The sequence below is a fragment of the Harpia harpyja genome, chromosome 12 (assembly GCF_026419915.1).
Source record: "Harpia harpyja isolate bHarHar1 chromosome 12, bHarHar1 primary haplotype, whole genome shotgun sequence".
Lineage (NCBI taxonomy): Eukaryota > Metazoa > Chordata > Aves > Accipitriformes > Accipitridae > Harpia > Harpia harpyja.
Window position 1 is genome coordinate 31821260 of NC_068951.1, and position 12618 is coordinate 31833877.

The following is a 12618-nucleotide window of genomic DNA, read 5'->3' on the forward strand; positions in this document are numbered from 1 at the left end:
GTGTGGGTAGCGTTTTGTAAGCAACGCCCTGTGCACATCAACAGCAGGTTTTTGCTTCTTCATCCATTAACCTATAGATCTCAAAAGATGAGAACTTGTCATTGAACATGTTTCTAATGGGAGTCAGTGTCTTCATGGCTGATCTGGAGATAAATAAAACATCATTTGCTAATAACCATGGCAGATGGCACAAAGATTGTCTGTCATCGCTATTTCCCGCTTCACTGAGCATGCGATGTGATCTGGCTTGCCTGATGAACTGGCCCCAAGCAGATACAGTGCAGTATAACAAAAAAATTCATCTAAGATCATGCCGGTGGAGTGCTGGGGGCACCTCAGCCATAACACCTCCTTGGAAAAGGTGTTGGAGCGGACAAGCAATGAAGTCTGGTTTCCCACTGAGATGTGGTGGCATGAAGGAAAGAGTCAGTGGGAAGCAGTGAATAACCATGGGTCAGGGACTTCACCTCCTTGTGCAGCCCAGGCAACAGGAGAGATGTCTCTGCCTCCTGCGGCCTGAAAATGATTAAACAGCAAAGAAAAGGAAGAAAACCTTTTGGAAAACTTGAGAACAAACCTTTCAGGGGCAATGGATTGCCAGATGATTTGGCAACAGTGTGCAAATACCCCCATGGACAGAAAAATCCCTGAGAAATCTCTTTGCTGCAGCAGAGGAAGGTAGAACAAGAACCCTGTCTGGAAGCAAAGACCAGGCAAAAAAACCAATCAGGCATGATGTTAAGGGTGAGGGTGATTATTCACTTGAACAAATACTGATGAGTTGGAAAACTCTTTGATGTTTTCAAGCCAAATGACTTTGCGGCAGATATGTTTTAGTAAAGTACAAATCATTATCCTGATTACAGGCATATCAGTGTAAATGTTGTGTCCCCTGATGTCTGGCCATTACCATGTCTGGTATTATGAAGAATTAAAGTCATATTCTTCTACAAACCATTCTGCAATGTTTATGTGTCTCATTAACATATTTGCAAAAGGGGCCTAGTGGTGCATTTATTATGTCTTTTTAGAGCTGCAGCCTCTCCCCAGCTTGACCAGGAATGATACGTAGCATGAACACCCACGTGAACAAGAGTCAAACCTTGCCTCTTCCACATGGATTTGGGCAGGCAGCTATGGGGTCATTCATTAGTGTTTCTCCCTACTCCTGCCACAGTGTTTTAACTCATGCATTTCCACAACAGCACCGCATTTTCCTGGGTGCCAGGTGAAGCCAAGTGCCTGGGTGGTGAGCAGCAAGCACCTATGTCACCCAGGCTGCAGCTCTGTACTATGGGTGCACCCTCTTGCGTACCCTCATATGGTCTCCCCTCGCCTGCGTGATGTGCCTCTGGGTTATACTCTTACGCTGGGTATGTCACACTGGGCAGACACCATCCTGGATGTGGTGCCGCCCTTCACAGGTATTTGTGGTGAATCAACCATGGGAGAAAAAAATATAAATGTGGAGCAAAGATTAAAGGTTTGAAGCATTTTTTCCCTATTTCTGGCATCTGTTGGTCCCTTCACAATCTTGTCATTGTTTGGGAAAATGTCTGCTATAAATACACTTAGATCAGATGCTCTGAGATCAGTGTCTAGTGTAATAGATGAGAATAAAAATCTTGTTAATGTTAGGAAGAGAATTTGTTTAAGTTCTTGCAGGTTAGTGATTCATCCAACATTTCAGATGAGAGGGGCAGCCCATTATTGGCACGTCCAGTGGGACTTGCTAGGGAGAGACCTCCTGGGTACCAGAGCTTTGCAGTCACTAAAGTGAAGACAGGTTGATGTTGAGATGGATTAAGCGGCTTGCCTGTGTTCCCTAACTGCCTAGCTAGCTCTGTTCAGCATCTTCATGACACCACCAGCCTTCCACAGATTAAAAACCTAGGTAACAGTGGAAATACTGTACAAATGGCTCTGCACATTATGACCTGGTAGCCTTGTACCGTTGCATGCCATAGGTAGGATATAGAATGTTGTATGAATGTTTTTGTATTAGGATATGGTAGAAATTCTCCATATATACTAACTCTGCTCCCTTCTGAACAGTTCTCTTGAAATGACTGGGTGGGGTGAAGGGGATTATAGTATTGTGCTGTTAACTTTGGAGATGATTGCATTTTTGTATACAACTGACAAATACATGTGTACCAGAGAAGAGAGCAGTGACTACAGTGCATCTGTACCAGTCATGTCAGATGGGACATGAACAGATTTTAACTAATTTTCAGAGAGCAGAATTCAACTCTGTGAAGAGTTTGTTCTCGTCGTAAAGAAGGACCTCATGCTGGCACTTGAGGGTATTTCTAAGCACCATGTTTATGATGAGAGACAAATACAACGGAAATTAGTTCTAGGGTTTGGTCCCTGTGTCCTTGGTGAGACATCCTATCCAGCACAGTGTGCCTTTGGGCTCTGGGACCTTGGCCCTGGGGGTAAAGTCTCCATGCACCCTGAAATCCACCATGTCTCAGTATTTGTTATGAGAGCAACCAAAACCCTGGGTCCGTTTGGTGGGTAGGAAAAGGGGTGGTAAAATTGCACTAGCTCTGTTGAAGCAACAGGAGAAGCAATGGTCCTTACCAGTTTGCAGTTGTTGTTTCATGAAAAGATGACATTTTGCCCCAAAAGGCTGGATTTGGCCATTCTGATCATCTGTTAGAAAGTCCAGCTGTTGTCTCCTACGTCTTTGGATTGCTGTAGTTGACCGAGACACCACCACAGTCAAATAAGGGCAAAGTCTGTAAATAAAAGCTGTTTAAATGCCAACAAATAACAAATATGCTGACTCTGGAGGTTGATTGATTGCAAATTATTTGTATTTTGTACCTTGTGCTTTCAGCTCTACCAGACTCATTGACAGTACCATCCCCCATCTAGTTGTAAGCAACTGGAACCATTTAACCATTTAATGGTATTTTGATTACTTCTCACAAAGCATTCTGCAATTTATCAGCTTTCTTTCCAAATATCTCATTCCTCCTCTTTGATCACCAAGAATGGTCACGTATGGACAGAACTTTTCTGAGCGATTTACAATGTGTCTGCTTAAAATTACAGAGAAATCCAGCCTGGAAAGTTCTCTGGAGTCTGAATTTCTAATTCCTACGAGCTAGTAGGGGTTTTTTGCCCTTATTTTATTTAGATTGACTCAGCACCAGGTTTTTTGGTTTCTATTTTCTCGGTCAGTTGCAGCAGGGCTGTTGTTAGGATTCAGCTCACAGAGACTTGTAAGAGGAGAGCTATCAGCTGTGCTCCATCTCAGAAGGAAAGGATAGAAAACGTCGGGGCAATACTGGGGAAGAGTGGCTGCTGAGGGAAGGAAAGCAATGTGTGAATTATAACTGGGCTTCAGCACTATTAAAATGGGTGAGACATGTACCCTTCCTTCCTCACAGCTCCAGCAATTTCACTAGGGCTGTACCTGAGGACATCAGATAAGGTTCTGTCCTGGGGGCCACAGACCCCGTACCCCAAGGGCTCAGTTCATATTTCCAAGGCAGAAGAAAAATAATTACTTGCCAACCTGAGGCAACAACTAGACTGACCAGAGTGGTGAAGGCGGCCTTTTTTTTGTCACAGGGAAAGAAAACAAATGCAGCGTATTGCCCAGTCTGGCATGTCTGAGCATCAGCTGAAGGTGAGCAGCCAGCTCCCAGGACTAGCACCCTTCCTCGGTGGGGAGAGAAGTCATTATACAAAGCGGAATGAGGCAAATGAAGTTTTCATTGCGGGTGAAGAGTGGGAAGCGCTGCCGACAGCCAGCTCAATGGGCTGCTGAAAGAGCAGCCCCAGGAGACTGTTCAAAGGCTCTTTCAGTTATTTAATGAAGTGTGGTTGAGTCTTGACCCCTCAGCTTCAGCGCCTGAGGTTTTCTGCGAGTGTTTTAGGTCTTGCTCCTATCCCTGAGCTCATTGACTACTCAGAGAATTTTTAAAATCATATTTCCCTAGATTTGTAATGGTTTTCTTTCTTGCTGCATGAAAGGCCAGGCAACTGACAGAACAAATTCATCATATGAATGATGAATCTCATCTCCCTCATCCCCGGGAGAGGGACCGAGCCCAGGAGCCCACTGGAAGCACTGGGAACAGCAGGGGACCTCAGACAGCTTGTGCAAACCACCTCCCCAGGCACCGCCTGGTGAACAAGGCTCCAGCATTTACCAGTTCCCACGGCACTTGTAACAGCAGCAGGTTAAAGAAATCAGTTTTATTTAGAGAGAAGGGACTTGTCTTAAAACTTTTGACCAAGTTCTTTTAAACCACAGTGGATAACGCACCGTACTGCACGGCGCACTCCTGTGCTGGCGGGAGCTCCCATTGCCCTCATTAGCAAAGTTTTACCCTTCACAAGGAGGTTACTGCCAGGAGCACAGCTTCTCCCCGCTCCCTCCCTCCCGACCCCCAGCTGGGGACCTGCCCTCCCACACCCAACCCCAGCAGCAGCCCTGCAGCAAAAATGACCACAGCTGGGGAAAAGCAGTGCTAGAGAAACACATTTTCAGCTCCACTTTGCAGTTTAACTTAAGGAGAAGGACCCAGGCAGGCAGCCCTGAGCCGAGCCGCTGCTCTGTGTGTGGCTGCAGGTCCCTGGCTCAGACCACCAGCACTGGTGATATTGCTGCAGTCCTCCGTGCTGGCATAGGACTGATGGTGAACGACACCGCGTCAGCCTGCGATATCATAAAAATATCTTAGCTGAGGCTGCGGTGAGTTTCTTTTGCCGGCCCAGCACCTGCGGTGCCGTCAGCCTCTTGGCTAGAGTACGTAGAAGTCGTTGTTGTTCGACAGGTCGCTGTAATGGCAGAGGGCGAGAGTGGGAGCCTGTGCCGGCGGGGGCTCGGGTCGACTTCTGCCCTGAACCCCCTGTGCCGCAGGCCTGCCCGAGCCCAGCTTGCAGAGATGAGCGTCCCACCTGGGCTCAGCCCCAGCCCGATGCTTGCGCTTGAGTCTGCTGCCGCCATTGCAATAGGTCCCACAACACCGGCATGTCAAGAAGTGCTTGGCTCGGTGTTTGGCCTTTGACTCGGGGGCTGGGGCTGTCCCTCTGGGAACGAGAGTCCCTGCTGCGGTGCCCCGCGGGCCGAGCTGCCCTTTCAGCTGGCTCCTTCTCCTCTGGATAGGGTCCAGGCTGATGTCCGACTGGGAGGAGCAGCTCTCGTTCCAGCCACTGCCGGCGCTCAGGCTGCGCAGTGGCAGGGCGAGCCGCAACGCCTTCCAGAACTGGGAGCCGGAGCGCTTGGACTTCTCCCCCTTCCAGGTGACGAAGGAGACGGATTCCTTCAGCTGGAGGATGCTGGGGTGCGTGCACTGCAGTGGCCTGTACTCTACCACGATAAGCTTGGTGGCGATGGCGTTCTGGCACATGATGCCCAGCTTGAACTCCAGGAGGCTGATACTCTTCTCTGTCAAGTAATCGGGACTCAGGACCACGATCATCCTGCGGCTCCTCTGGATGAAGTCAAACACAGCTTCGGTGGTATCTAAGAGTGCAAGGGCAGAGGAATTGGGGTGCACAAGAGGGAGGGAGCAGGGAGAGAAAAGCTGAAGGAAGCTGTTAGGTGGCATACCTGCACAGATCTCCCCTTCCCACAAAGGGAAACCTGGCACAAGCCCAGTGACTTTCGACTTGCCCACGCTCCTGCTGGCAAGGACTGCATGAGCAACAGCAGCATTTTTGCTTTGCAGTGGGTTTTTGAGAAGGCTGAAGTGGTAAACAAGAAGCCAGGATGGCAGGATAAGCCAGGACTGTAATCTGACTTCTGCCCTGCATGGCATCACTCCTGCCCAGGGAAGTGCAGGCATTTGATAAAGGGCAGGTCTTGTTCAGGAACCACCTGCCCACAGCTCTGGCAGCCCTTTGCACGGGGGGAACAAAGTGAAGCAATCACGTCATCGTGCCACAGCTCACAGTGACAAGGCTAAGACCCACCTCCCTCCCTCTCACGCTCTCTCATCTAGAAATGGAAGCTCCAAACTTAGAAAGCAAAAATGTCAGCCTTAAACCTCTCCATCAGATCCCCTAGCTTGATGGGGGGGTGAAAATACTGTCCTTCAAAACATTTCTTGGGATTAACTGCAGTTTGTAAAGCTCAGCAAGATGCTTAGCTGGAATGGTGCCAGGCAAGGGCAGCATCTCTTTTGTTATGAATGTTGAAAAGCAGCAAACCTGAAGGATGTCCTTGGACTTCTATCTATGGCTTGGGATGCAGTAAGCATATTGAAGGTATCATGGCTAATGGGTGAGCAGTGGAAAGGGTGGGAATTAATAGGGCTGTGGCACTTAGCAAATTAACCCAAGCTGATTAACAGAACTGAAAAAACTTAAAAAACCCCCACCCACTTACTGAGTGCTGGTGCCTGAGATGGGTGGGGACCTGAGGACAAGGTGATGTTCAAGCAGGACAGGGATCATTGGAGTAAGAGCTCTTGCACGCTGAGAGACAAAAACCTCCCTATAGGAATGTCTTCCAAAGAGCTGTTCTGGGGAGAAGAGCTACCTGCTGCTTCCATTGCCTTTCACACTGCTAAAGCCTTGATTCCTCAGTCTGGAGACTCCCCTCTCTCCCTGCCAGTGGAACACTGGTCTTTTATATACATAAAAATACTGCTCCTTCCCTGTAATGGCAATGCCTCTTATTCTTCCAGCACTTGGCTCTCTCTTTCCTTATCTCACAGCAGAAGGTGCACCGTGTTGCACCTGGATGCATCTTATTTTAATATTGTACAGAGCAATTTTTTTTTATTTTTTCAAAGACACATGACTAGCTGTAAAACTCATTGTCGCTAGATTATTTGGGGACCAAGAACTTGGGATAGGAGAAAGGAGTGAACAATAATATCCTAATGGAGAAAGTAAGGCACTGTTTGTTTCTTTAACATAATACTGGAATATAAATCAAACTATTTGAAGTATTTTTTTCTTGTACACAAGGTTGGGGGGGATTCCCCCCCCCCCAACACACACAGGAAAACACTGATTCATTGAAACCAAAAGTACATTATAAAGTCAGATCTGTCAGAATTTTCACTTAATGCCATGAAATGTTCTTACCATCCTATTTCAAAGGCACAAAGAATTGGCAGCATCTCCCAATTTACTGAGTCCAGACCTCATTCAAACCTTTCTATAACTGATTGAGATCTATTTTGAAATCATCCAAGCTTCGACATTTTGTGAAAGAAAAAGCTCCTCTGCTGGTTTGAAAGGTCTTTCTTTTTGAAACTGGAATCATAGAATCACAGCAAAACGTAGGCAGGAGCAGCCCCTGGGAGGTCACCTATTCTACCTGCCTGCTCAAAAAGCACAGGTTCAATTAATGTGAATGATTCCAACACTGCTGAAATGAAATGTTTTGATTGAGCCAACAGTGACGGTTTTATTTTATCAATTTTGAATTTGCAACACTTTTTGAGACTTGGCATTTTTTTGGCAGGGAAAATGCTCAAATTCCTAAAGATAGATTTTATTTCTGAGAATGGGATGCATTTAGACTTGGCTGACCAGGATGCCTTGGGATGTTCAGTTTACAATGTAATCCCAGCTCACGAAAAATTCTGAGTGGCCACTTCACGGTGCGCAGGCAGAATGGTCCCTCCCAGTGATGCCAACAGCACAGGATGGGGCAGGCAGCAATAACGCTGCGGGGGCTTCGGTACCAACAGAGCTGGGAATTTGATACTCCTGGATATACCTGCTTTATACTAAAAAAATGTATCTTTACTACATGATTACGAAGGACACTGCATATTTTTGTTGGTTTACTTGCGTCTCCCCTAATGCAACCCAGAGATATAACAGAGGATTATAAGAGCCATACATTTGTCCCAGCCCAATAAAAGCTGGGGGGTCATAGATCCCACACCCCATAGACCGCAAATCCCTAGATTGTCACACGTCTTCATTTTGCTAGTGGTCTGGAAGTACTAAGCTCTTTCTCAACTTACCTGCTAGCATGCAAACAAGGGAAAAAGCCAAGAAAGCGTCTTCAATGGGAAAATAGGAAGCTAAATGAACCTTTTCTACCCAACTACCTGGAAGGTGATGGTCAAAGCAGCCTAAGAGTGAGTTTGATTTCTGTGGTTAGGGCAGATTTCCAAGATTTCTGTTCAACATTCTGGCTTGGTCTCTCAAGCAAAAGGAAGGCATTTCCTTCCCATTTTTCTATCTTGTGATTGCTGACTGAGCACTCTCTGGGTCAGAGACTTTCTGTGTGTGCATGCCCACTGCTGGGTGACATTTGAGTGCTGCGTGTCATTGTGTTTCTGCTTGCATGGCCCTGGTAGCAGTGGTGGTGCCTCAGGATCTCTGCAGGCACACCATGAAACAGCCAGGAAAATGCCCCCCTCTAAGGAGGTGTCCCCAAATGATCTCGATGCTTAGACTACACACAGTCATCTTTCTTTAACAGCCTTTCGCAGATGTAATGGGGAAGAAAATGATACTTATGAGAAATGCACAAGGACTGAAATGCAAAAGTGAAAATGTTTTATTGAAAAGCAAAATAAAATACTGACACTTCACAGACCAAGTAACATAAAGGCAAAAACATACAGAAAAGAGAAGGGAAAACTCTGGAACAGCTGTACAACATCAAATGGCATGGGGGAGGGAAGGTATTTTTTCCAATTTGTGCCACGCTATTTCCCCATGAAATAACAACGAGGAACTTTGTATGAGCTGCATATTGATAAACATTAGGTTAGAGCACAGAAACTTAAATGAATCAACTGAACTAGACAGATGCTGTGACAGAATCCCACAATGGAAACCACACGTGGCATAGGATGAAATGGCAGGTGTATGTGAGGTGCTTTGCAGATCTGCATTACAGCTGGGACTGGGCTTTGCTCCTCACCTGACAGCTCCCAGCAATGCCAGTGGTAAAGCTCCCACGGAAGGGGAGCTGGTCCAGTGCTATTCCTTCCACACTGCTCCCTCTGGACTTCTCGGGCCCCTTTCAGACCATCACACCTTTTGCCTTGTGGGTGCTCTGCTGATGTCTCTCAGTAATCCTGTTCTGAGGTTGCAATGGCACCAAGGGCCGCTGCAATGTATGCCAGAGAAAGTCCTGGTCTATTATTTATTTGGAAAACTCTTTGAATAAAGTCAGCAAGATAAATGAGGTGAATTTAACTTCCTAAAATAATCAGTCTTACTAAAACATCAGCAGAAGTTCTCTTGGTACCTCAGCCAAAAGTAAGATGTGATGTGGTGAGGTCTGGGATGTTAATTGAATTTATGTGTATTTTTGAGACTATTTTTTAAAAATCAAATTGGAATCTCACACAGTTCTGATTTGGCCTCAGGGCCTTTCCTCTGCCTGCAGATCTGGCAGCTGATTACAGAGATGCTGAAAACACAAACAAAAAGGTGAAGCTGGGCAAAATGATGTGGTTGCAATGGCTTCACAAAGCTGAGCATGGTTTTGGGTGCTATTTCATATAAATGAAGCTTTCTGGAGTGTGGGAAGAAGCAGCTCTGTCCCTCCACTGACAGCCACGGTAGAAAAGCTTGTAACAGCAAAGCTTTTAAGCACCTCTGCGCAGATGAGGAGCTCCACTGCCCTCAGTGAAGCTGACTGCAATTTTACCTGCTTAAAGCAAAGCTTACTTGGGGCAGGGGGGGTGAAGAGGAAGGTGAGAAAGCTGCTCTATTTGTTCCACTTTTGTACAGTACCTGCCCAACAGTATGGGTGGCTGCGGCTCCCCGCTGCCCTGAAATAACATCATTAATCATAAGATGCTAAGAGCAAGGGGCTTCACTGATGCCAGGATTCAGCCCCACACCTTTAAGACTGGGCTGTTTACTGGGAGGCCCTCAAACCTCCCTGCTCAGCTGGGTGAATAGTGCATAGACTCCAAATTGTAGTGCTTTTTTAATGCCATTATGAATAGATATGCTTCACCTGCTGGACACCAACAGAGCAAAAGCATGAGTCAGAGGTGACTCAGGAGCAACCATTATCAACAAAAAATAAGCATGCACTTAGTGTGTGTAATACTGAATTCCACAATTAAGTGGGCAGGCCCTTGCATTGGAAGCTACAGGAGTACGGAGACACCCCCAGAGCTTGTAGTTTCATGTGAAAACATTGTGAACAACAGTACCAGTCAATGCCAGAGTCCCACTGTGCTTTGGTCTGTCCTACAAGGGAAGGGACACTCCCCTCCTTGGTCTGAAAAGCCTGTCTGGTGGGGGTTAACTCACCAGGTCCTCTCCTATGCCTTCTGCCTCCCACTGAAGCAAGGACGGGTACTCAATGGTTTTTTATATTTCCAATTGTGCAAAGCTTGCAGAAGCTGAGATACATCCTCTGTTCTGCAGCTCTGGGCTGGAAACAAGATGGGTGGAGACTTGCTTTGTAACGCCAAGGCTAGTTTAAACCTGAGCCCTGAATTATGAATGGTGATGTTGTTCATAGCCAGGCAGAGAACACTGAGTCTTCATAGAATAGTTTGGGTTTAAAGGGACCTTTAAAGGTCATCTAGTCCAACCCCCTGCAATGAGCAGGGACATCTTCAACTAGATCAGGTTGCTCAGAGTCCCGTCCAACCTGACCTTGAATATGTCCAGGGATGGGACATCTACCACCTCTCTGGGCAACCTGTTCCAGTGTTTCACCACCCTCATCATAAAAAATTTCTTCCTTAAATCTAGTCTGAATCTACCCTCTTTTAGTTTAAAACCATTATCCCTTGTCCTATCACAACAGGCCCTACTAAAAAGTCTGTCCCCATCTTTCTTATAAGCCCCCTTTAAGTATTGAAGGGCCACAATAAGGTCTCCCCAGAGCCTTCTCTTCTCCAGGCTGAACAACCCCAACTTTCTCAGCTTTTTCTCATAGTCTTACCCAGCTGGACAGAGCTAGTAGTTTTTAGTAAGTTCAAATAAGTTTGTAGGGTCTCCTGGGGAGTTGGATATATATCCAGTGTCATCCCAGAGGCCTTGGCAGCACCTTGCGTGATGCTTTCCCCCAGCCAGCAGCACAGAGACAGTAGGGGGGTTCAGTAGTAAATTGGGGTTCCTTGCAGTGCTTGTGAAGTCCCTGAGTTTACAAAAAGGCATCTCTCAGACATGCTCCATGGCCTGTACTAATGAGAGATTTCCCCTGGATTACAAGCATTACAGCCCTGAAGGATCTGGCGTACTCAAGGGACTGCAGAGTCCCAGAGACTGACCACTTAGTAGAAATGCTACAATACAAATATCACCTAGTGGAGCTTTTTTTAAAATGCTTTTGTAACAGCCATTTCACATTGCCAAACTGTCTGAATGCCCCTGCTCCTACAGAAACATGGGGAGCAAAGATGAGGAGCCTCAAGAGTTTATGCTCCCCCCACAATGATCAGCACAATATAGCTGGGACATGCATGAAAGGCTCTATACTGGAGCCACCTTTCAAACTGTTCCCCAGCCTCTGCAACAAGGACCAACGACCAGGAAGGAGTGAAGCTGCTTAGGAGAGGAAAGGAGCTCTGTCTGTCCTGGATGCTAACAAAAGTCCCATAGGAACTGGAGCTAGGAGTACTGGCCTATGCAAATACCATGCTATCACAAGGTGTTAGCTGCATCACACCTGGATAGCCCAAATTTAGATGCTGAGCCCAGGGATTGTGTGGTTGATGACAAGGACATGCATTTGCAGAGAGGAGGTGTATGCGTCTTTGGTCTCTCTACTGCCAGGGCAGTAGAAAAGCTACAGGGAGACATGACTGTCCTCTAAAATGCTTGGGACACAGTCCTTCATGGCAAAAACCCTGAGTTCCTTCCCACTCCCTGGCCTAATTTGTGGATTTGGGGGGGTTGTTTTGTTTTGTTTTCCGATGGTGTCAAACACTTTTCAGGGATACGCATGAGCCCTTCAAGGCTCAAACTCCTGCTAATTTTTTTCACTGGCATTTCCACCTGCAGCTGCTTCCAGAACCTGCCCTTTGGGAACTTGGATTTCTCTCCTTTCCATTTAATGACAGTCAAGGCCGCCTTGGCCTGCTTCAGCTCCTTCACTTTGCTCTTCTTGATGGCTTTGTACTGCACTAGAATGACTTTGATGTTGCCCTTGGAGGCCATATTCTCTAGACCAGCCTTGAGCTCCAGCAGGGCTTGTGTCCCCTGCAAGACGTAGTTGGGGCTCAGGACAACAACCAGACGTCGGCTTTTCTGGATGAAGCTGAGGGTTTCGTCTGTGACAACTGGGAGAAAGAAACATTGAGGTGGTTAGTGATGGCGGAGAACATGCTGTTGAGCTGCTAGTGTGACACCAGGTGTCTCTTGAAGGGGACAATAAAATCCCTTCGAGGCCCTTTTTAGAGACTATACTGGTGCTTCCCAACCCTGCAAGCGATTCCAGGTAGGGCCTCCTACACCATGGCTGGTACCCACTACCCCATACAGTGACACCTTCTACTCCCAGCCCTAGGCTGCCTACAGGTGTGTTTCCTCCTCCACATGCTACGCGGAGATGCCTGCCGTAGCTACATCTGAAAGGCACTGTACTACGTGGCAGTGACACCGCCCAATGCTATAAGGATGCCGTATGGCCAAGAGGGCTGCTCTGGTAGGCTCAGATTTAGCTTCCTTCTGGTGAGAGTGGAAAAAGGGGCTCTCTGG

At 47.0% G+C, this 12618-nt stretch overlaps 1 protein-coding gene across 5 annotated transcripts in view; it reads right to left on the reverse strand.

The window, feature by feature from the left end:
• Positions 1 to 4438: 4438 nt before the first annotated feature.
• Positions 4439 to 12618, reverse strand: part of IL1RAP (interleukin 1 receptor accessory protein) — a 49807-nt gene continuing 41627 nt past the window's right edge. For 4 of the 5 annotated variants that reach the window (XM_052803740.1, XM_052803745.1, XM_052803741.1 and 1 more), the window contains exon 11: positions 4439 to 5491. In XM_052803740.1, the coding sequence (XP_052659700.1) occupies positions 4767 to 5491 (725 nt within the window). In that variant the 3' untranslated portion in view covers positions 4439 to 4766. Of the gene's footprint in view, positions 5492 to 8474; positions 12201 to 12618 lie in introns of those variants that run through there. The other variant, XM_052803744.1, reaches the window with a different exon arrangement.